This window comes from Equus przewalskii, chromosome 14 (genome assembly GCF_037783145.1).
Source record: "Equus przewalskii isolate Varuska chromosome 14, EquPr2, whole genome shotgun sequence".
Lineage (NCBI taxonomy): Eukaryota > Metazoa > Chordata > Mammalia > Perissodactyla > Equidae > Equus > Equus przewalskii.
In genome coordinates, this window is record NC_091844.1 from 38,909,616 (window position 1) to 38,933,932 (window position 24,317).

The 24,317-nt window shown below is 37.8% G+C and overlaps 1 protein-coding gene across 1 annotated transcript; it reads left to right on the forward strand.

Moving 5' to 3' along the window:
- Positions 1-1,464: 1,464 nt before the first annotated feature.
- On the forward strand, positions 1,465-17,195 carry CCT4 (chaperonin containing TCP1 subunit 4). The gene is made up of 14 exons (XM_070572597.1): positions 1,465-2,140; positions 5,027-5,079; positions 8,608-8,697; positions 9,666-9,774; positions 10,395-10,537; positions 11,674-11,795; positions 12,149-12,281; positions 13,308-13,447; positions 14,471-14,567; positions 14,654-14,764; positions 14,865-14,995; positions 15,110-15,344; positions 16,611-16,724; positions 16,981-17,195. Exons 1-14 carry the CDS (start codon positions 2,014-2,016, stop codon positions 16,993-16,995), a joined length of 1,620 nt encoding a protein of 539 aa, XP_070428698.1. The 5' UTR covers positions 1,465-2,013; the 3' UTR covers positions 16,996-17,195.
- Positions 17,196-24,317: the final 7,122 nt, after the last annotated feature.

A 24,317-nucleotide genomic window follows, 5' to 3' on the forward strand; every position in this document is an offset into this window, starting at 1 on the left:
GTGTTTTAATACTTATTGAAATCTCATTCTAATGGAGAATTAATATACACGAAAACCTTTAAGCAATCAAGTTTTAGTATTTACCTACTGCTTAAGCCCAGGAAGAAAAATAATTCCAATTTCAGTTGTAACAGAAAAATAAAAATATTTATAACTTGAAAACTCTCGGATAAAGCAATTGTCATACCCATGGAGACTGTCCCCAAAAGCCAATAATGGCATCTTCCAAATTCTGCCATCCTCTATGGCTGACAGGTCTACTCCTCACACTGATAAAACTAGTAGAGTTTAATAAGCCTTTAGAGATCATCTAGTTCAATTCTACTATTTTATAATGATGAAAACGAGACCCAGAAAACTTAAATGACCTGCACAAGATCACATAGCTAATAAGTAGCAGAGGTGGAACTCAAACTAGGATTTTGGACCCCAAAATTAATACTATTTACATCGTTACACACTCGTTTCCATCATACTACATCAGTTGTCTTAACAAATAATTACACAATATTTATGGGCTACTTAAAGTAATCTTGTCCTTTGAAAAGAAGTCTGGCCCAGAGGCTTACGGATGGCAGAGTACATAGGAAGATGCATCTAGTGCTAATATCCTGAATGCTTTAAATGTTCCTTACGATCACAGCATTAAGTACTTGGGACAACTGTCCTTGAACCTATTCCAGGCACCTATCACTTTACAGGTACTGAATAATTATTTGTGAACGAATACTGAATGAACCTCACCTGCAAAAACTTCCATATTAAAATATAGTGGTAACAAGAGCCCATCAGTTTAGCTCACGACCTCTGAAGTCACTGCTCTGTACTGGAATACTGCTTCCATCTACTTACTGGTTTACCTCGGGCTTCAGCTCTCTTTGTGCTTCGGTTCTCTTATCTACTAAAAAAAATAATAATGGCAACTATTTCACAGCATTGTCGTGAGAATTAAACGAGATAAAACGTGTAAAGGCTTTAGCACTCCGCCTAGAACGTTAACTGAACTAAACGATCGTTCTTAAAATGCTTAGGTTTCCTAAGAGTCAATGGCTATGTTACGTAGAACAAACTAGCGTAAAATGAGGGAATTGTACTAACTAAACAGGCAGTCCTGATTTGGCAGGTCATCTAGCTCCAAAACTTGTAAGACTCTCTGACATTTAATGAGGGTGTATTTAAATCTCTACTACCTACCCAGTACTGATCAAACCGAGACAACCAACGCCAGCACTGAAAAGCAAAGGAAAGCAGCGACACCCCTTTTATTTTTGAGGAAGATCAGTCCTAAGCTAAGATCTGCCAATCCTCCTCTTTTTGCCGAGCAAGACTGGCCCTGAGCTAACATCCGTGCCCATTTTCCTCTACTGTATATGTGGGACGCCTGCCACACCACGGCTTGCCAAGCGGTGCCATGTCCGCACCGGCGATCCTAACCCGGAACCGGGGCCGCCGAGGCGGAAGCGCGCACTTCACCGCTGTGCCACTGGGCGGCCCGCCGACCACCCTTCACAATGAATAAAACTGAATAAAACACAGGTCTACGTGGCCCGGCAAAAACCAGGTCAGCCCCAACCATTCGGGAGCAATCCGGACAGACAGAACACCTGGTGGACAGTCTAGCTCGACTCTACGGAAGGGACCTCAGGGCCAGGGAGGGAGGAGTGGGAGATGTGGGTGTCCCGACTCCTGCCTTTACAATCGCGGGTTGTCATTTCTGTCTCGCGTGAGTCAGTCCCACCGCGCCCCCGACCCCCAGCGCCCTGCGCCAACACCGGCTCTGAGTCCCGAGCTCCGCGACGCAGCCGCTTCACCCGGCGCGCAGCGGGCAGCCTGTGACGTCATGCCGGCGCCGCGCCGCCAGGCAGGACCCCTTCTCCACCTCCTCCTCCCGGCGCTGGATCAGTCTTCTGGAAGGTTCGTGAAGGCTGTGGGCGCGTACCGTTACTCCGCGGCCAGCCGGAATCCGCGTCCATCCGTCCTTCCCGAGCTCACGCAGACCCAGCCAAGCTTGCCATGCCCGAGAACGTGGCACCCCGGAGCGGGGCGCCCGCCGGGGGTGCCGGCGGCCGCGGGAAAAGCGCCTATCAGGACCGCGATAAGCCGGCCCAGATCCGCTTCAGCAACATCTCCGCGGCCAAAGGTATCGCCTCCCGGGCCCTCCCCGCGGCCCTGCAGGGTCGAGCTCTGCACTCTCACCCCGGTGTTGGGTGGGCATGGCTCATTTTCTGTTTGTTCAGATGATCCCCCCTTGTCCTTCCATGAAAGAAACTCTGTGAAGGGATCCCTCTTTCTGCTTTCTGCCGGTAATTCCCGACCCCGAGTATGTGGGCCTTTGGACTTGACCCATTCTGTGGTTTAGACGCCCATCGTTTTTCATTCTGGGTGTGCACCATTCATCACATTTCCGCAGAAAGCAGCCGAGGCGCGCATGCAGCGGTCCCTTGGGGTCTGACACTTAAGAGCTGTCGCTTATGCGCTTATTAGGTCCACAGGTAGAATATTGTTTGCACAATAGTTTCCGGTTTTCTTCTTATAAAAATACCATTTAAATAAGCTTTGCTCGGCACAACTATTGAGACAAATTGGGTAAACTCTGCGCTTAAATTGGGGCGGGGCCCCTTGTACCGTGGTGTGGGGAACCGACTTACCAGACTCGTGCAAGCATGATTACGAAACGTTACGTTGTGCTTTTATGTCCTCTCTGCACGTGCAACCAAACACCAGCAAACCGAGAAACGTGAACAGTTCACTGTTTTTGAAGAACAGTATTTGGTCCTTGGTGGAAATTAAGAACTCAGTTTGTGACCTTTAACCTCTAGCCCAGGTTTTCTTACCTATAAAATTGAGGAGGAAAATGTTGGCTTTTTTAAAGAGTTGTGAGGATTAAGAGGAGTCTGGTTGAGATGGAAGAGTCTGGAAGGAAAAGTGAGAAGGACGTAGAGGTCTTGCCCGTTGTGTGTAGTGAGTACAGAGAGTATTTCGCTCGGGTTAGAGAATAAAGTGCATGAAGAAGTGAGATGAGAGTGGAAAGGTAGAACCGGGCCCAATCTTGAAGGGCCTGGTGTCCTGGAAAGGGTTTGGCATAGCTCGTGCACTACAGATTGTTCTTCAGCATAATGAGACAATAGCTAACCTCTGCACTTGCTGTGAGGGTTAAATAAGAAAGCATATAAAGAGCCGCATATGTAAAGTACAGCCTTACAAATATTTGAGGTCATCAGCCCAAGTCACTGAGGGTGTACTGATGATGCTGAAAGAAGTAGGTACACTGGAGGAAGGATGATGGAAGAAAAGAGAATAAGTTCTCATTGGGGCCTAATGAGTTGGAGAGGTTTGAGTGACCAGGTGGGTAGATTTAGAAGTCATTTTATGTACCTGGAAATAAAATTTGATAGATAGTTGTCAGGGAGTACAGTTGAAGCTTAAATTTACATTAGGTGTTAGATAAATTCTGGGGCCATCCGGAAGGTCAAAAGAGCTATATAATGTGGTAGATTTTCAACAAACAAGGAAGATAGAAAGTAGGAGGTTTACTTTAGTAAGCTTTGAAACAGCAGCGCACAGTGAATTGAAGCTGGACAAGGGAGCTATGCATATAGGAAGGAAAGACCACCTAAATTATCTATGAACTTGACCCTTTATTCTAAGTGAGGAGAGCTGTTTGAGCAAAGGGGCACAACTAGTCTTTCCAAGTCAGACAAAACCCCACAAATTGAGAAAAGCTGCTGCCTGTTGCATCTTTAGTTTGAGGAGCCTGGTGCCCGCCCGCCCAGCTGTTACCAAAAAGATAATCCCATTGGTTGATGCTGTGAAAACCACACACAAAAGGAGTGGTAGTTCTAGTACTACTCAGTGTGAGTCCTCCACACGATATGTTAAACTTCAGAGATGTAAGCGTTGTAAAATCTTTTTTGAATACCGTGTATCTTTCTAGAGTCTTCACATAGATGAATAATAGCGCATTCTAAAGTGAATTAGTCTGCATGTAGGATCATGGCCATGCAGGTCAACTGAAATTGCCTGAAAGGGTAAAATTGACTGGATAGTTACGAACAGCAGCCCCAAATTATGAAATAATTAAGTAGAAAATAATTTTTAAATTATACCAACTATTTCCTTTTAAGTTAAGATTGTGTCTTATTCTTCACACGGTATGGGAGGAAGTATGTGGTAGTTGTGGAGTACACAAAAATGATGAGGGCACAGTCTCAGGCCTGCGTATATGGGGTGAGGTGGTATGTGAGGAAGGGGAGGACTTAATCGTTTGTCCTGGACTTGTCAAAGAAAGGGGGATCAAGTACTGTTTGTCAATTCCACTTTCTCTAGGAAAATAACTGGATTAGTAAAACAAATATTCTTTCTCATGGACAAATAATAAGTAACTTTCGAATGGTGGACTCTGTTCAGAGATGTTTCATAACACACTAATTATGACTAAAAGCTGTGATTTTTAGTTTTGGCTTTTTAGTTAAGGTTTAGGGTTTTGTTTTGGTTTTGTTTTTTTGTGGGGTTTTGGGTTTTCTGGGGTCAAAAGTATTTTTTTTACTTGAGTCATCCATATACTAGCTTCACGTTAGAGAACAGAAGTCTTTGCTCTCAGAAATTGCTCTATAGTCAGAGGAGAGAGAAGGAAACAAGTAAGTGAATTATATAGTATGTTAGGAGGTCTGCTTGTTTTAAGGAATGGAGGAAAAAAATAGTCCTCAACCAGCACATAACTAGATTGTACCCTTTTGATATTTAAAGGAAGATTAGGTAAGTCCCCAAAATTTATTCTGCCATAGGCAGAGGACAAAGTACTATGTATAGTGATTTTAACAACAGAAAATGAAGTGTCATACAATTAAAGGAGTAAAATAATTATTCTGTTTCTAGTTGATTTTGATTAGACGATGTATTTTCTTTAGTGGACACAGTGAACTGTTGTACACCATATCCTAATAAGGACACAGGAATTATTTGAGAAGAGAAATGCTTTGTGCTCTAAAGAGTCTTGATTTCTTTTTTTTTCTCCTTCTGTTTACAGCTGTTGCTGATGCTATTAGAACAAGCCTTGGACCAAAAGGAATGGATAAAATGGTAATCATTCATTACTTAATGAGTGCTGCTGTCCATACTGCAAGATCTCAATCAAGGGTCAAGATGTGCTGTTTAAAAAGTAAAATGTGGGGCTGGCCTGGTGGCTTAGAGGTTAAGTTCATGCACTCTGCTTTGGCAGTCTGGGGTTCACTGGTTTGGATCCCAGGTGCAGACCAGGACACTGCTTATCAAGCCATGCTGTGGTAGGCATCCCACATGTAAAGTAGAGGAAGATGGGCACAGATGTTAGCTCAGGGCCAGTCTTCCTCACCACAGTGAGGAGGATTGGCAGTGGATGTTTTAGAGTTCACAAGAAGGATAGTTCATAATAGTTTACATCATTGTGAAATTTTAGTTGTACCGTATTTCTTGTCCATCACCATATACGTGCTCCTCTTCACCCCCTGTGCCTGCCCCTGCAACCACTGAACTTCTGTCTTTGTCCAGGTGTTTGTTTATATTCCACATATGAGTGAAATCATATGGTCTTTGTCCTTCTCAGTCTGCCTTAGTTTGCTTAGCATAATACTTTGCAGGTCCATCCATGTTGTTGCAAATGGCATGATTTTGTCTTTTTTTATGATTGAGTAGTATTCTGTTGTGTGTGTGTGTGTGTGTATCTATATGTGTATATATATGTATATGTATATATACCACATCTTTATCCAACCATCAGTCGATGGGCACTTGGTTTGCTTCCATGTCTTGGCTATTGTGAATAGTGCTACAGTGATGATAGAGGTACATATGTTACTTTGGATTGTTGATTTCAAGTTGGTTGGGTAGATACCCAGTAGTGGGATCGCTGGGTCATATGGTATTTCTATTTTTAGTTTTTTGAGGAATCTCCATACTGTTTTTCATAGTGGCTGCACCAGTTTGCATTTCCACCAGCAGTGAATGAAGGTTCCATTTTCTCCACACGCTCTCCAGCATTTGTTATTTTTAGTCTCAGTGATTATAGCCATTTTAACGGGTGTTAGGTGGTATCTAAGTGTAGTTTTGATTTACATTTCCCTGATGATTAGTGATGTTGAACATCTTTTCATGTACTTATTGGCCATCTGTATATCTTCTTTGGAAAAGTGTCTGTTCATGTTCTCTGCCCATTTTTTGATCTGGCTGGGTTTTTTTTGTTGTTCACTTGTGTGAGTTCCTCATAAGTTATGGAGATTAACCTCTTGTCGGATATATGATTTGCAAATATTTTCTCCCAATTGGTGGGTTGTCTTTTTGTTTTGATCTAGTTTCTTTTGCCTTGTGGAAGCTCTTTAGTCTGATGAAGTCCCACTTATTTATTTTTTCATTTCCTTTATCTGAGAAGACATGGTATTTGAAAAGATTCTTTTAAGTTTGATGTCGGAGTGTACTACCTATATTATCTTGCAGGAGGTTTATGGTTTCAGGACTTATCCTCAAGTCTTTGATCTATTTTGAGTTTATTTTTGTGTATGGCATGAGATAATGGTTTACTTTCATTCTTTTACAAGTGGTTATCCAGATTTCCCAACACCATTTATTGAAGAGACTATCTTTTCTCCGTTGTGTGTTCTTGGCACCTCTGTTGAAGATTAGCTGTTGGTAGATAGGTGGTTTTATTTCTGGGCTTTCAGTTCTGTTCCATTGATCTTTGTGCCTGTGTTTGTGCTGTTTTTCAGTGCTTTTTAAACAATGAAAGTGCATACACAAAAGTAGTTACCTACTATGTAGCTAGATGGAAAGTATAGTAAGGCTAGGTGTCAGGGCTTGAGTTCAGTGTTCTTTATTTTTATTTTTATTTTTTTTGGAGGAAGATTAGCCCTGAGCTAACAGCCACCGCCAATCCCCCTCCTTTTTGGCTAAGGAAGATTGGCCCTGAGCGAACATCCATGCACATCTTCCCCTACTTTATATGTGGGATGCCTGCCACAGCATGGCTTGATAAGTGTGTATGTCCGCACCTGGCATCTGAACTGGTGAACCCTGGGCCAGTGAAACAGTGTGTGAACTTAACTGCTGTGCCACCAGGCCAGCCCTCAGTGTTCCTTATTCATGTAACTCTGTGACCTAACTCTGTGGGATTTCAACTGTGCTAGCTTGGTTGACTGGCAGCATAAAATAGATGCATTCTGGGGCCCGCCCCATGGCCGAGTGGTTGGGTTCGCGTGCTCAGCTTCGGCAGCCCAGGGTTTCGCCCATTCAGATCCTGGGTGTGGACATGGCACCACTCATCAAGCCATGCTGAGGCGGTGTCCCATGTGCCACAACTGGAAGGACCACAACTAAAAATACACAACTGTGCTGGGGGGCTTTGGGAAGAAAAAGGAAAAATAAAATCTTTTAAAAAAACCCGAAAAACAGATACATTCCAGTAACTTTTGAGTAACATACCCTCAAATTCACTGCTAGCTAACATCCAAAATGAGAGATAAAGGAAACAGTATGGAGGATTGTCTGGATGATACACAGATCATTATTCCCTCTGGATATTTTAAAATCTGTTCCTGCTAGTCATGCTGTTGCCCTCTGTTGAGAATACTAAGGAACAAGTTATTATGTTGACTGTAAGAAGAATTGTGTTCACCACATTCATGTACTGTCTTTTTGGGGATCCATGGTATTGTTTCTTATTGTTAATAAGAAACCAGGAATGATGAATTTTTTTTTTTTTTTTAAGATTTTATTTTTCCTTCTTTTCCCAAAGCCCCCCAGTACATAGTTGTATATTTTAATTGTGGGTCCTTCAGGTTGTGGCGTGTGAGATGCTACCTCAGCATGGCCCAGTGAGTGATGCTAGGTCCACGCCCAGGATCCGAACCAGCAAAACCCTGAGCTGCCGAAGCAGAGTGCGCAAACTATCCACTCAGCCGTGGGGCCGGCCCAATGATTCTTTATAGTATGTGTTTTAGTCTCTCTTAGTGTCTAGATTTCTTCACTTTTAAGTACCCTGGAACAAAGCCAAGTATTTCACTTGTAAAGCTGGACTATTACTACATATTTTTAAATCATTATACAGCCATGTGTCACTTAACGGCAGGGATACATTCTGAGAAATGCATCATTAGGCAATTTCATCATTGTGTAAACATCATAGAGTGTACTTACACAAATCTAGATGGTGTAGCCTTACAGTAAATACATAAACCAGTAACAGTCATTTATTATTAAGTATCATGTACTGTACGTAATTGTGCTATACTTTTATGTGACTGGCAGGACAGTAGGTTTGGTTAAACCAGCAGCACTACAAACAGGTTAGTAATGTGTTGCGTTACATTATGACTGCTATAATGTCACTAGGTGACATTATAATCTTATGGGACCACCATGTCATATGCTGTCCATCATTGACTAAAACATTATTATGCAGCACCTGACTATACTAAGGTAAGGGAAGATAATTTGAAATTAAGCACTATGCAAATATGAATTAACTTCTCTACTAAGAAATATTAAAGTTATTAGAACTAATTAGGGTGTCACATTAATGCTGGGTAAAGAAAACAAAGTTTTTGAAATATAACTAACTTAATAAAACAAACTTACCAGATTCAAGATGGAAAAGGTGATGTGACCATTACAAATGATGGTGCTACCATTCTGAAACAAATGCAGGTGTTACATCCAGCAGCCAGAATGGTAAGTATAATTTTTAGGTGAGGTTTTTTTTTTTTAAGTGTATTGTTTGATATTTGGTAAACAGTTAAATTTGTTTTATTTGGTCACATGATGTCATGTAAGCGTGGTGAAGATGTTTTCTTTCTGTGATAGGCACAATTTTAGAATACATTGTGTGCTTAACATAATGCTCTTCAGTTCAAGGTCATAATAAAACAGGAATCAGCTTGCCCTGTCCCTAGGAATGTGCCATACAGTTGAGGAAGGAGGAGATAAGAATATGAAATGGTACAAATTGTTTGTTCAATGAATGTTAGGTAGAAGAGTGCAAAATAATTTTAATTGTGTGCAAAATAAATCGTGTGTCTAAACTTGCACTGATGTTTGTAAAAACACAATTAGCAATTTAAGGATCATGATGATGAATCTAGTGTCAAGTGAGAAGTCACCGTATCAGCAAAAGCTAATTCCTTAGAAAGAAATTTTTATCCTTTAAAAAGTCCCTTTTAGTTATGTAGAGATGACTGAGAATGAATCAGATTGTGCTTATACTGGGTCACTTCACATAAACTTGGTAAAGGACTCCAACTGGCACTCTGCTCTCATCTGGAATGCCGCATTTCATAGCTTCCGTATCTACAGGGTACCCATGGTATGACATCATTCATGCTTTCTGACAGGAACTTTTAAGTAGCTGGGAAGAAAAAATTTACAACCCACAGTCTGAACTGGAAATCATAGCTTCTTATAGAGGAAGTATATAAGCAGAATTTTATGTGCCACAAATATGTGTCATTATTTTTCAACAAAACCCAAGATGGACAACAAATAGAAGTCAAAAATTATGTTGATCTTACAGTGTTGATAATCATTATAGTGTTGATAATCAAATTGTGAAACTGATGTGAAGCCATTGATATTATATTTCATTGATGATAATGGGTTCTCAAATTTTTCATTGAGCAACTTGGCATGTTCTGTTCACTTAGCTGGTGGAGTTGTCTAAGGCTCAGGATATAGAAGCAGGAGATGGCACCACATCGGTGGTCATCATTGCTGGCTCTCTCTTAGATTCGTGTACCAAACTTCTTCAGAAAGGTAGGTAGGACATGCTTTATAATTGAACAAAGGCAAAAAGTTAAATAATAAGAGATTTAAGATTTAATTTGGAATAGGTAATCTTTTTATTAAGGATTTTTAGTTTAAATTTTGCGATATTTACCATGAATTAGAAATTTTTTCTTTTTGCATCTTTTTTTTTGCCAGGCTTCTTTTTGAATGGAACTTGATAAAACTTTGCTTTTCAAAACTGAATGGTGATGGTGTTACTAATGTTAGGCTCTAGATGAGAACAGTGACTTGAGAGAGAAGTATGAGTTCTTGCTTTGGTAAATAGTGCTTAATCATAGTAGCGACTCTCCAGTCACATATTCTACTTACTATGTACATTTGTGATGTTTTGAAAAGTATAAAGTTGGTTTCAGTCTTAAGTATCACATGAATATATAATTGATGTGTTCCAAATTAAGTGGAAATTATTAGCAGTTCATGTTATTGAAACCCTTATATTTATAACTGATGCCTAAGTTAATTTCTAGTTAAGAATAATTAAAAATTTATGACTGCTTTGAAATTTTTATGCATAGAAAACTTTCAAGTCATGTCAAATATGTAGTTTATTTGTTATAATTAAATAACTAGACTTTCACAAATGGCAGGGATTCATCCAACCATCATTTCTGAGTCATTCCAGAAGGCTTTGGAAAAGGGTATTGAAATATTGACTGATATGTCTCGACCTGTGGAACTGAGTGACAGAGAAACTTTGTTAAATAGTGCGGCCACTTCATTGAACTCAAAGGTGAGAATGGCACTAAGAGATCATTGTAAAATTACACCTTAAGGTTCATTAAGAACTGCAGCTCTCATGCTGTGATTTTTGATGCCATACAGTTCATCCCTGTTAAACCTGAAGAGTGCCTAGGGTAACTAAAGTAATTTGTATAACTGAATTAGTTCAAGTAAAATTTACTCCTTAAAGGTTTTCAGATAAGTTATAGTATCCCTCTTTTACAGATGGGAAAATAGGTCTAGTGAAGTTAAATAACTTATCCAAGACCTACCAGTAAGAGGTGGAACTGAGACTTGGACCCAAGACAGGGCTGCCCATCTATGATCTGTCTTTTAACTAATTGTCTATGCTGCTTTTCTTAGTTATCAAACTTAAAGCAGTGACTTTCTTTTAAGTTACTTGGGAACTCATGTCACCTTCTGTTTTCCATCATATCCTGTGTCACGCAGCCCCCCCCCCCCCGTTCTTTTTTATCAGCATTATGTTGATACATTCATTTTCTTTGAATGTTAAGAGGAGAACTAGATAGTCTTACTGATACTAAGTGATATTGTTTAATGTCCCCAGAACTGATGTAGACAAAATAGCATAATGGCTACAAGCATTGGTTATAGAGTCTCTGTTGCTGAGGTTCAGTGCTGGCTCCATCATTTAACTAAGCTGTATGACTCTGTTTCAGATTCTTCATCTGAAGATTGAATGAGTATATGAACAAAGTGCTAAGACCACTGCCTGGCATGTAATAAGCGCTTAATAAATGTTGGCCATTAGCTATTTTTTCAGCCCTCTCAATATTCAGGGTGCACATAATATAACATGCAGTCACAAATTCATTTTAGACAGGAAACCTCCATAAAATTAATTTGTTTTTTTGGATTTCCTATAGAATTATTAGCAATCTAGACAGTCCCAACTACTATATTAATAAAAGAGGAAAACAATACATGTTTTATTTTGTGTCCTTGGTGACTGACCTGAGTGGAAAAGACAGTTTATATGGAATGTTTTCTCATATGTCCCCATTCCCTGCCCCACCCAAAAAAAGTCATTAAGATTACTTCTTGAATATCTTTGTCATTAAAGAACTAGGACTTTTTCTGTTGTGGAGCTGACTTTATTATTATTATTTTTTTTAATAATTGTAGGTTGTCTCTCAGTATTCAAGTCTCCTTTCTCCAATGAGTGTAAATGCAGTGATGAAAGTGATTGACCCAGCCACAGCTACTAGTGTAGATCTTAGAGATATTAAAATAGTTAAGAAACTTGGGTAAGCATCTCTAATTATAACTTTAATAAAAATTAATTTTTAAAGTAAACATAAGCTGTTGCCAAAAATAAATAAATAAGTTAAATGAAAAATACCTAGACGAAAGTCACAAAGCTCTCTTTTCTTTTTGGTTTTGTTTTCATGAGAACTTGTATTGATGTGGGAATCTCAAGAATTTGTTTCTATTCCCTTATGATGGCAGTGCAATGGTGTGATCAAAGAGTTTCAGGAAAGGGACACTAATAAATGTGTGTGTGTCTGAAGCACATTTTATTAGACTGATGATTTTTAATCTGTTAACCTCAAAGATTTCCACCCCCTCTTAACTATCCCCTTGTTTTCTTTTTTCTTAGTGGGACAATTGATGATTGTGAGTTGGTAGAAGGGCTGGTTCTCACTCAAAAGGTGGCAAATTCTGGCATAACCAGAGTTGAAAAGGCTAAGATTGGGCTTATTCAGTTTTGCTTATCTGCTCCCAAAACAGATGTAAGTAGAGCCAAATGAAATTGGTTCCTTGTTTATGTGTTTAACTTTCTAATAACTCAGACTTTTGTTCATTATTATAAAAATAGAAGAAGCTGATACTAGTGATAAAAAAGCATATATCTCAAAAGAATTAGTAAAATTAAGACAAAAGTAGAAGTTGTTGAATGACAAACATAACAAATCTATAGCCTAAATTGGCTATTCATTGAAATTGAGCTTTGACTTACTTCACGGGTGAAGATAAGTAACAGTAGGGATATGTATGAAATAATAAAAATAGGTTATGTAAAAGTTATAATTTAAGTGAATTTCCAAATTCTTTCTGGCCTTCTGAGAACAGAAACTTTCACCCATCCTCAGTAGTGGGCAGATCCTTGGTCCTACATTTGCAGAAATGGAACGTTAAACCAGTTTATTATCCGTACTCTTCAGAAGTTTTTTATTTAAGATATTTTCGTATGTATTAGTCTTAAGTGCCATTCCCTAAAAGAGGTGGCTGATCTTGTCACCTCACATTTGCTCTCTTTTTACATTGTGTTGGCATATAGGTTTCCTGTTTAGTCGTTTGTTTCCCAAATTTTAACCGTACAAAAATTAATGTTGTTTTATCAGTCTTTGATACAAACAAGATTTGTCCATGGTACCTCCTTTGAGCATACCACTTTTTGTAACAAGTCATAGAGTAAATGAGATGCAACTCAAATTATTTCAGTAATACATATATTTATATGAAGAGAATTATCATATTCAGGAAATGGGATAATCATCTTTCATTTTTTGATTACCAAAGATGTACTTGTAAATAATATGAATAAGACAGAAGGATGTATAGATGAAAATAAAAACTCTGAGTTAAGTTTGGTGCATATTCATCTCTCTAGACCTTTTCTATGCATGTCTATATAATTTGCTTGGTATGAATTTGGTTGAATTTATACTACACATAATATTTCATTAAAAATCTTTTACTTTTTTGCTTAAAAACTCTTAGAATGCAAATTATTAATATGTTCTTTTTCTAAACAGATGGATAACCAAATAGTAGTTTCAGACTACGTCCAGATGGACCGAGTGCTGCGAGAGGAGAGAGCCTATATTCTAAATTTAGTGAAGCAAATTAAAAAAACAGGATGTAATGTCCTCCTCATCCAGAAGTCTATTCTAAGGTATGGGGCTATTTATTTTGTTCACTTCCTAATGATAATTGGTTTTGCATCCCCTCTAGCATTTTTTTAGGAAACATTTGAGGTGGGTAAACCACTAGAAATCCAGAATGAATCTGCATTTTGGGGCATTGTTGTATTCTGATAAATCCTCTAAAGTGAGTTCTCATCCCATTGTGGTAATTTAAATGTGGGACATATAATCTTTCTAGATCAAGATTCTAAATATCAAGTAAAAAGCTAAGCTTGGTCTAAAATTAATGGGCTAGCTAAAAGAGGCATCTGTTTAAAGGTCCATGTAATTGCTTGCCTTGAAATTTTAGAAGTTCTTTTTGGGGAAATGCTGGATAGTCTGTGAATTGAAAGAATTCTCCAAAGTTTGAATTGATTTTTTCCCCCTCTGCTCTCCAATGTTTTCTTATAATAGGTAGACACATTCCCATGTACTCAATATATTATGTTATGCCAAAAAGTTCTGTGGATGCTCATTTTATATAGAAACCTTGATGAAGAGTTGAAATACCTGGCTCTAATCCCAAGTCATGTAATAGGTAGTAACCTTGAGTAAATTGCTCTCAAAACTGTTTGCTTATCTGTAAAAGGATAGTGATATTCACCCTTCCAGTATCAGAGTTGTCAAGAGGATCATTCCAGGTAATTTCTGGGAAAGTGTAAATTTGTGGAGTCTTGAATTAATCATACTTAATCCTAAATTCATGAATTATCAATAAAGTTTTAATTATCAGAGATGTACTCATTTAGTATTAAGAAAAATGACGATTACCTGGTGTTTTCCAAATACTGTCGTTGGGGTACATTTTAACCTACCCATTGGAAATTGTAGTTAAGATTTTGAGCTTATAAACTTGGTAAACTACTATGTAAAGCATCTTCCTTCACAAATAATTTGAGTCATTGGCCATTTAAACAACGGTAAAATAATGAAATCCTTAAAAGGTGGCCGAACAGCAAAATGGGTTTTTTTTTTAACCAAGCAGTGACATAATCGCTGATTTTGTGTTTTAGAGATGCTCTTAGTGATCTTGCATTACATTTCCTGAACAAAATGAAGATTATGGTGGTTAAGGATATTGAAAGAGAAGACATTGAATTCATTTGTAAGGTAAAATATTCTTCACATCTGTTTGTATGAAAATGTCCAGTAATCAGATATTGCCTCAATTTGTGGATTTGCCATTTTTTCCCCAGACAATTGGAACCAAACCAGTTGCTCACATTGACCAGTTCACTGCTGACATGCTAGGATCAGCCGAGTTAGCTGAGGAGGTCAATTTAAATGGTTCTGGCAAACTGCTCAAGGTAACAGTATTATAATTAAGCTTTTTTTTGCTGGGGGTTTGGCTTGTTTGTTTATTTTAGTCCTTACTTCAAATACCTGATTTGGAGTTGTTTACTAAAGATTACAGGCTGTACAAGCCCTGGAAAAACAGTTACAATTGTGGTTCGTGGTTCGAACAAATTGGTGATTGAAGAAGCTGAGCGCTCTATTCATGATGCCCTATGTGTTATTCGCTGTTTAGTGAAGAAGAGGTAATATAAATTACTAAGTAACATTTTGAACATTAAAATTTCTGTATTTTGACTATTTTAAGGTATAAATTTCCGTTGGATAAAATAAGCTAAAAATGTATTTGTGAATTTCAGAGCTCTTATTGCAGGAGGTGGTGCTCCAGAAATAGAGTTGGCCCTCCGGTTAACTGAGTATTCACGAACATTGAGTGGTATGGAATCCTACTGTGTTCGAGCTTTTGCAGATGCTATGGAGGTCATTCCATCTACACTGGCTGAAAATGCTGGCCTGAATCCCATTTCTACGGTGACAGAACTAAGAAACCGTCATGCCCAAGGAGAAAAAACTACAGGCATTAATGTCCGAAAGGTAATAATTTAATTTTTAATTATTGCAGAAAATGTTGATTAGTATAAAAAATATTAAAAGCTTCATAATCATCTGCTGAATGAAAATAAGTAGAATAACGCTGGATTTAAATGAGAACTGCAGATTGATTAATGTATACCATTGAGTGAGAATAAAGATGATGCCTTAAGAAGTCTTATTTTTCATTAATTCTGTCACTTACTGACTGACTTTTAGCAAGTTATTTAATTTGTGCTTTGGTTTCCTCAGTTGTAAAAACAGGGACAATTAGTAGATTCCGTATAGGCCTGTTGTAAGGCTTAAATGTGTTACTAATTAGAAAGCTCTTACAAAGATGCCTGGTGTATAATAAACACTATGTAAATATTAACCATTGTTACTGTTGTGAGCACCAGTTTAGTATGGTTCTGTAGGGTAAACACAGAACAGTAATAATTTCCCCTTTTGTATTAGTGTTTAATTAATGTCTCCTTTTACTGAGAAGACAAATAGTACATAATAGAAAAAAACTCTGAAAATCCAAGATGGTAATTTTTGAATGGTACAGAATTCCAGAGGAAGGACTACCTGATTAGGGAAAGCTTTATGAACATACAACTTTGGTTGGTAGGGGATGAGGAAATTTCAAATGTGTAAGCAATGGGTTAGAGGTGAGAGGGACCAGGAAGTTACTCGTTTTGTCCAAAGCAGAGGTTATATGGTGGTGATATAGTGGACTTTAAGGTTGGAAAGATCAGATAAAAGCTAGAATGTTTTTTTAATTCCAGTGTAGTTTGGGGCCACTAAAGCTCTTTTTAACCAGGAGGCTAAGATGAGTATATTAAGGAGGGAAGACTGGTGATGGGGTTGCCTGTTATGGCCATCAGCAGTAATCCTGGGATAAAAATGATTAGGATAGTGGCAGTAAGAATTTAAAAATGGCAAGTGAGAGAGGTAAATGCAGGTTAGGACAGACTTGGTCATAGTCAGAATTTAGGATTCAGAGATGATTTGAGCATAAAGATGTTATAACTTAGAATTACTAGGATCATCTACCTAACTTTTGCCAGGATACTTTTGAATAAAAGATACTTAGAAGGAGTTGTTTTTGAGTCAGGCTCTGGGGAATCCAGCATCAATTCAGTTTTTCCAAATTTTAGTTGAATCTTACTCTTGACTAGACCTAGGGAAAACTAGTTTAGAAGAGGGCTTAAGGCATACTGGTGACAGTGTAGTTGGTGACTTGTATAATTACAAACACTAAGAGCAACTTGTGCTGATTTGCAGGGTGGTATTTCCAACATTTTGGAGGAACTGGTTGTCCAGCCTCTTTTGGTTTCAGTCAGTGCACTGACTCTAGCAACTGAAACTGTCCGAAGCATCTTGAAAATTGATGATGTAGTAAGTATATATAAATTGTGTATTTTCCTGCAGGGTCAAAAAGGTGTATTTTTTGAAGAGGTGTTTTTTTGTTTGTTCGTTTTTAGGGTGGGCAGTAAATGTTAGTTTACTAGTCATCAAGGTGATAACAGTTCATACTTCTATAATCTTTTCTCATCTGTAAAATTAGGGGAGATTTGGATAATTGCCTTAAACATCTTCCATCCTTAAAATGCTGTCATTACAAGTTTTGAAACTTAAGTTTTTCTCTTGTCAGGTAAACACTCGGTAATCTGGATAACACTGGCTGACTGGCACCATCATGGCCGCTAATAGTGCAGCTGGAGTGGAAGGTCGCCTTGGTGTTCCTTGTTGTTTGGAAGATTGTTTCCTCTATGAATTCTTGGGGCCTGGTCTTCCAGTTGGCATTTGCTTGAAATTGTATTGACAGCAATTTATGAAAATATTAAATATTTGATTTGAAAAGGTGAATTTGTTGTTCCTCCCAGCCTTTTATTATTTCTGATACTCTTGAAAAACCTATATAAGAAAGGGAAAAAAATGACTTTATATTTACATGTTGACTTCCATGGGCTTAATCCTGAGTACTTTAAGTGGTGTTTGTTTTTTAAATGGAAGCATGGAGAAGCAAAAAATGGCCCAATATGCTTATCACTCTGATAATCCCCATTTATATAAAAAATCAAAGTACTATAAATGCTATTTGAAAAGTTAACAGTACACAAAGAAAGTGAAAAATGAAAGGCTCCCACCATCCTATCATCCTAATCCCCTTCTCCAAGAGTAACCACTGTTGTGTTAATTGGGATTCTTTCTCCAAATAAAAGTGTATGTATATACATAGCAAATCTTACGTATACAAAAGGGATTCTTAACTAGTAAGTCCTGTTTCCGTGGTTTTAAACATCTTTATTACCTCTGTCCTGATCCAGGCATCTCTTGTCATGAATAGTGTAACATCTAATTAGTCGCTGCCGTCACTTTAGCCACCTTTCAATCAATTCTGCACACACTATAGCCAGTGACCTTTTTAAACTTGTAAGGCGCTCCCCTTTATAAAAGCTTTCATGGCTTCTGATTGCCTTTGGATAAAGGCCAGACCTTTAAAGGGACCACAAATTGGGCCTGTGTTATCTGGCATCACTCCCACCATCTCCAATCTTGTGTATTTCACAAGGTACGTTAATGAAAGCAACTGGGATTCTCATTTGTGGAGAAAGAATTTTAGCCAACTAGTGTGAAAGCCTCTTTTGTATCTGACAAGTAGTTAACTAAAATAACTAATTTGGTAAATGGTAAGTCTTCATATGTATAGATGACTTTCTGGATAGTCTGGAATTTAATAATTCAATAATTCTCATTTTAATGGATATTAGGAGCATGCTATAAAATACACTTTTTCTGGCTACCATAAAACAATGAAATGTGTATTTTAAAAACTTTTAGTCAAAATACTTCTCTAGTCCATAATTATTTATATTGGTACTTTTATGAGTTACTCAGCACAAGTTTCTGTGTATCTTGGGCGATACCTGTATACCTAAATAAACAAGTGGTTTATATAACAAAATTCTTTTTTTTTTTTTAAGATTTTATTTTTCCTTTTTCTCCCCAAAGCTCCCTGGTACATAGTTGCGTATTTTCAACTGTGGGCCCTTCTAGTTGTGGCATGTGGGACACCGCCTCAGCATGGCCCAATGAGTGATGCCATGTCAGCGCCCAGGATTCGAACTGGCGAAACCCTGGGCCACCAAAGCGGAGTGAGCGAACTTAACCACTCAGCCACAGAGCCGGCCCCAATAAAATTCTTAAAAGGAACTCTTCCAAGACAAATGTTTCTTAATCATTTGTTCTGTTAAATTTGTTTTGATATAAATTAAACCACTATTTCATTTAGGGTTTGACATTTTATAACAGTTTACAAAATAAGCCAGTTTTAGGGAATGGAAGACAAAATAAGAAAGCTTAAATAGAAGTTTGATATAGTTATATAATACCAAAGCAATGATGAGAAATGTATCCTGTTAAATATTTGAAAGGTATGCTTTTAATAATGAGAAAGGATGACTCTACCCTAATGGGGCAGAAGTTCTACGTATTTTTTTTCTCTTGAGTGCTATTCATTGCTCACCCTCGCCTTAGTATAAGAATTTTCCATGTATAGAAAAAGTTTAAAGAATACTATGAACATCATATACCCTCCACCTAAATTTAACAGTTATTGACGTTTTGCCTTACAGTCAGTTCTATCACATGACGTATACCTAAAAATCACGATGTGCAAAATTGTGCAGTAGAAGCCACAGGACTTAAGAAATGTGGATGGGGCACAATACTCAAATTTCATCAGCGACACACATAACAGGAACCTAGTAAAAAGTTTTGTACATGTTAAATTGTTAAGAAATACAGATATATTAAATATGCTACTTTACCTTGAAAAACACCTGAAGCTTGTTTGTGGAAGTTTATGTTGGAAGTTGCCGCTGATGTAATTGCAAAGTGGTAGGAGGGTTATCTGAAATCTGACAAAGTTGTAACACCAGATGTGGACGGGTTTGGCTTGTAAAGGTGAGATGACGTAGCTAGGTGTTTTGAGATGTGTGTGCGTTTTGTTCTTAGGCAGATTGATTGAACTGGGTGCGTTTTTCCGTGTTCATCTTTCTCTGAGGAAATTACATAAGCAAATGTGAAATTAGCATTTTGCTCAGATTGTTCGCTTGCTGCTTTAAGATTCTGTCTGTCAACAGTTTGACTATGATGTGTCTAAGTGTGGATCCCTTTGGGTTTTCTTGAGTTTCTTGGGTGTGTAGATTAATATTTTTTCCAGTGGTCTTTTTGAGTTATGGAGATAGAGATCAAAGTTCAGAAGACTGAAGTGGCTAGAGGTTGTGGGATAAAGTACTAGAAAAGAGGGAGATTTACAGAGAGTTCTAGAGATGAGTAGTCTTGAGTTTTGGGCTGAGTACTTATTTCTGCATCTGTATGGTAAAATTATCTAGAGTTCCTGGAATAACCACTGGAAAGCAGTAGAGCAGCGTTTCCACTGGGAAAGGAATAGTGTAAATTCTCATCAGCCAGACTGGAGAGAGACAGAATCACAGCCTTCAGAAGGGGTGTTGCCTTAGTAGTAGGTCTAAATTAGCCCTAAAGACAGCTCCTGACTCTTCATAACAAAGGATTTCCTTAAAGGATCAAACCAATCCCAAGTAACTTGGGTATCTGAACAAAAGTTTAAAACTCTTTAAAGGACACAATAAAATCCAGCACTCAATAATATAAAATTCATTTCTGGCACTCAAGTCATGCAAATGAAAAGGATTATTAGATACTAACTTGAGGCTGTATGGAAAATAAAGATCTTAACAGAGGTAAATACATGGGTAATCCTAAAAGCTAGTATTTTAACAATTTTTTTTTATGGTTTTATTTTTCCTTTTTATCCCAAAGCCCCCCAGTACATAGTTGTGTATTTTTAGTTGTGGGTCCTTTTAGTGGTGGCATGTGGGATGCCATCTCAGCATGGCTTGACAAGCAGTGCCACGTCCATGCCGAGGATTAGAACTGGCAAAACCCTGGGCTGCTGAAGCAGAGCACACGAACTTAACCACTCGGCCATGGGGTGGCCCCTAACAATGGTTTTTAACTGTACTTTTTGTCTTCATGATTTAAGAGAGAGACATTTGAAGAAAAAATTATTAGTCCAAAAGCTAGTCTTCCAACTGGTTTGTAACTCCAAATCTCTTCTACATAATTTTAAGAGACTAACACACTTAAAAGAATTAGTTTATGTTTTGGGGCACACAATGTATAAAGATGTAATTTTGTGACGTCAACAACCAAAAGGGGTGGGGATGGAGCTATAAAGGAGCAGAGTTTTTGTTGTTGAAGTTCTTGAAGCTGCTATAAATTCACATTAGAGTGTTATAACTTTAGGATGTTAAATGTTGTCCTTATGGTAACCACAAAGAAAACAGCTATAGAATATACACAAAAGGAAATGAGAAAGGAATTTAAACATTTCAATACAAAAAATCAACTAGACAAAAAAGACAGTACAGTCATGTACCACATACTGATGTTTCAGTCAATGACGGCCTGCATATACAACAGTGGTCCCATAAGATTAGTACCACATAGCCTAAGTATGTAGTAGGCTATCCCGTCTAGGTTTTTGTAAGTACAGTCTGATGTACACACAATGCAATCACCTAACAATGCATTTCTTAGAACATATCCCCATCATTAAGCAACACATTAGTTCATGAAATGAGGGTCAAAAAACCTATAAAGGCACAAAACAAATAGAAAAATGACAGAAGTAAGTTCCTCATTATCAGTAGTTACTTTAAATGTAAATAAAATAAACTCTTCAAGCAAAACAGAGATTGGCAGAATGATAGAAACACATGATCCGACTATATGCTGTCTACAAGAGACTCACTTTAGATCCAAAAACACAAATAGAAGGAAAGTGAAAGGAAGAGGAAATTCCATGCAAATAGTAACCAAAAGGGAGTAGAAGTAGCTATACTAATATCAGACAAAATAGCATTTAAATGAAAAAAAGTTACAAGAAACAAAGGAGGACATTATATATTAATAAACTATACAGCAGGTAGGTAGAACAAACATTTGTGCACCTGACAGAACATGAAAATGTGAAGCAAAAACTGACAATTGAAGGGAAAAATAGTTCTCCAACAATAATAGTTGGAGACTTCAATACCCTGCTCACAATAATGGATAGAACAACCAGAGAGAAGACAGTAAGGAAATAGAGGACTTTGTAAACCAACTAGATCTAGCAGATATATGCAGAACACCATTTCACAATAATAGCACACAAATTCTCAAGTGCACATGGAATATTTTCCAGGATACACCCATATGTTAAGCCACAAATTAAGTCCCAAGAGATTTTTAAAAGGTAGATAGCATATAAAATATCTTCATTGACTATAATAGGATGAAGTTAGAAATTAATAACAAAAGGAAAACTGGAAAAGTCAAAAAATTGTGGGAATTAAACACTTTTAAGCAACCAGTAGATCAAAGAAGAAATCAAAAGGGAAATTAGAATACAATTAGAGATGAATGAAAATGAAAATACAACATACCAAAACATGGGGCACAGCAAAAGCAGTACTGAAGGGGAAATTTATAGCTATAGATACATTAAAAAAAAACAAGCAATGGGCTGGCCTGGTGGCAAAGTGGTTAAGTTCGCGCATTCCACTTCAGTGGCCTGGCGTTCGCTGGTTAGGGTCCTGGGTGCGGACCTACGCACCGATTATCAAGCCATGCTGTGGCAGGGATCCCACATATAAAGTAAGGAAGATGGGCATGGATGTTAGCTCAGGGCCAGTCTTCCTCAGTAAAAAGGGGAGGATTGGTGGCAGATGTTAGCCCAGGGCTAATCTTCCTCAAAAAAACAATACCTCAAATCAACAACCTAACTATACAACTTAGAGAAAGAACAAACTAAACCCAAAGCTAGAAGAAGAAAGGAAATATAAAGATTAGAACAGAGATAAACGAAATAAGAGAATAGAAAACAATAGGGAAAATCAATGAAACCAAAAGATGGTTCTTGGAAAAGATCAACGAAATTGGCAAACCTTTAGTTAGATAGGCTAAGAAAAGAAAGGAATAAGTCGCTAGAAATCAGAAATGAAAGTGAGGACATTACTACCAATTTTGCAGAAATGAAAAGGATTAAAAGAGAATACTATGAACAACTTTTACACCTACAAATTAGATAACCTAGGGGCCGGCCACACGGCCAAGTGGTTAAGTTCGCACGCTCTGCTTCGGTGGCCCAGGATTTCACCGGTTCGGATCCTGGGCGCAAACATGGCACCGCTTATCCGGCCATGCTGAGGCAGCGTCCCACGTGCCACAACTAGAAGGACCCACAACTAAAATATACAAATATGTACTGGGGGTGTTTGGGGAGAAAAAGCAGGAAGAAAAAAGATTGGCAACTGTTGTTAGCTCAGGTGCCAATCTTTAAGAAGAAAAAATTTAGATAACCTAGATCAAATGGACAAACTCCTAGAAACACAAAAGCTACCAAGTCTAAATCACAAAGAAATAGAAATTCTGAATACATCTAAAACTAGTAAGGAGATTGAATCAGTAATGAAAAATCTCCCAAAAAAGAAAAGCCCTGTAGCTGATGGCTTCACTGGTGAATTCTACCAAACATTTAAAGAAGAGCTAATACCAATCCTCAAACTTTTCCAAAAATTGAAGGGATGAAACACTTTCTAGTTCATTCTATGAGGCCAGCAGTACCCTGATACCAAAGGCAGACAAAGAAAACTACAGACCAATACCCCTTATGAATATTGATACAAAAATCCTCAACAAAATACTAGCAAACCAAATTCAGCAAATTATTGAAAGGATTATACACCAGGACCAAATGAGATTTTATTCCTAGAATGCAAGGATATTTCACCATAGAAATTGATCAGTGTAATACACCATATTAACAGAATGAAGGGGAAAAAATACATGATCATCTCAATTGATGCAGAAAAAAGCAGTTGAGAAATTTCAATACACTTTTATGATAAAAAATACACAACAAACTAGGAATAGAAGGAAACTACTTCATCATAATGAAAACCATATATAAAAAACCCACAGCGAACATCATACTCACTGTTGAAAGTTGGAAAGCTTTTCCTCTAAGATCAGGAACGAGGCAAGGATGGTCACTTTCATCACTTCTATTCAACATAGTACTGGAAGTTCTAGCCAGACCAATTATGCAAGAAAAAGAAATAAAATTCATCCAAATTGGAAAGGAAAAAGTAAAATTATCTCTGCAGATGATATGACCTTATATGTAGAAAGCCTTAATGATTCCACAGAAAAGCTATTAGAACTAATAAATTGATGCAGCAAATCAACAGGATACAGTCAACACACAAAAATCAGTTGCATTTCAGGGCCTGCCCCATGGCCGAGTGGTTAAGTTCGCTTGCTCTGCTTCAGCAGTCCAGGGTTTCACCAGTTCGAATCCTGGGCGTGGACATGGCACTGCTCATCAAGCCATGCTGAGGCAGCATCACACATGCCACAACTGGAAGGACCCACAACTATGTACCGGGGGGGCTTTGGGGAGAAAAAGGAAAAAATAAAATATTTAAAAAAAATCAGTTGCACTTTTATACACTAACAATGAACAATCTGAAGATGAAATTACAAAAACAATTCCATTCACAATGGTATCAAAACCAATAAAATACTTAGGAATTAACCAAGGAGGTGAAAGACTGGCACAATGAAAACCACAAAACATTGCTGAAAGAAATTAAAGACACATAAGTGGAAATATATCCCATGTTCATGAATTGGAAGACTTAATATTGTTAAAATATCAGTGCAATCCAGAGTGACCTACGGATTCAATGCAATCCCTATCAAAATCCCAATGACGCTTTTTGCAGAAATAGAAAAAATCCATCCTAAATTTATGTGGAATCTCAAGGGATTGCAAATAGCTAAACAATCTTGAAAGAAAAGAACAAAACCAGAAGACTCACACTTCCTGATTTCAAAACTTACTACAAAACTACA

Excerpts from the sequence above, each read along its gene's own strand:
- CCT4 (XM_070572597.1), top strand. The coding sequence starts at position 2,014 with ATGCCCGAGAACGTGGCACCCCGGAGCGGGGCGCCCGCCGGGGGTGCC. Across the intron at positions 5,080-8,607 it reads CAAAAGGAATGGATAAAATG|ATTCAAGATGGAAAAGGTGA; the intron begins GTAATCATTCAT and ends CAAACTTACCAG. Across the intron at positions 13,448-14,470 it reads ATCCAGAAGTCTATTCTAAG|AGATGCTCTTAGTGATCTTG; the intron begins GTATGGGGCTAT and ends TTTGTGTTTTAG.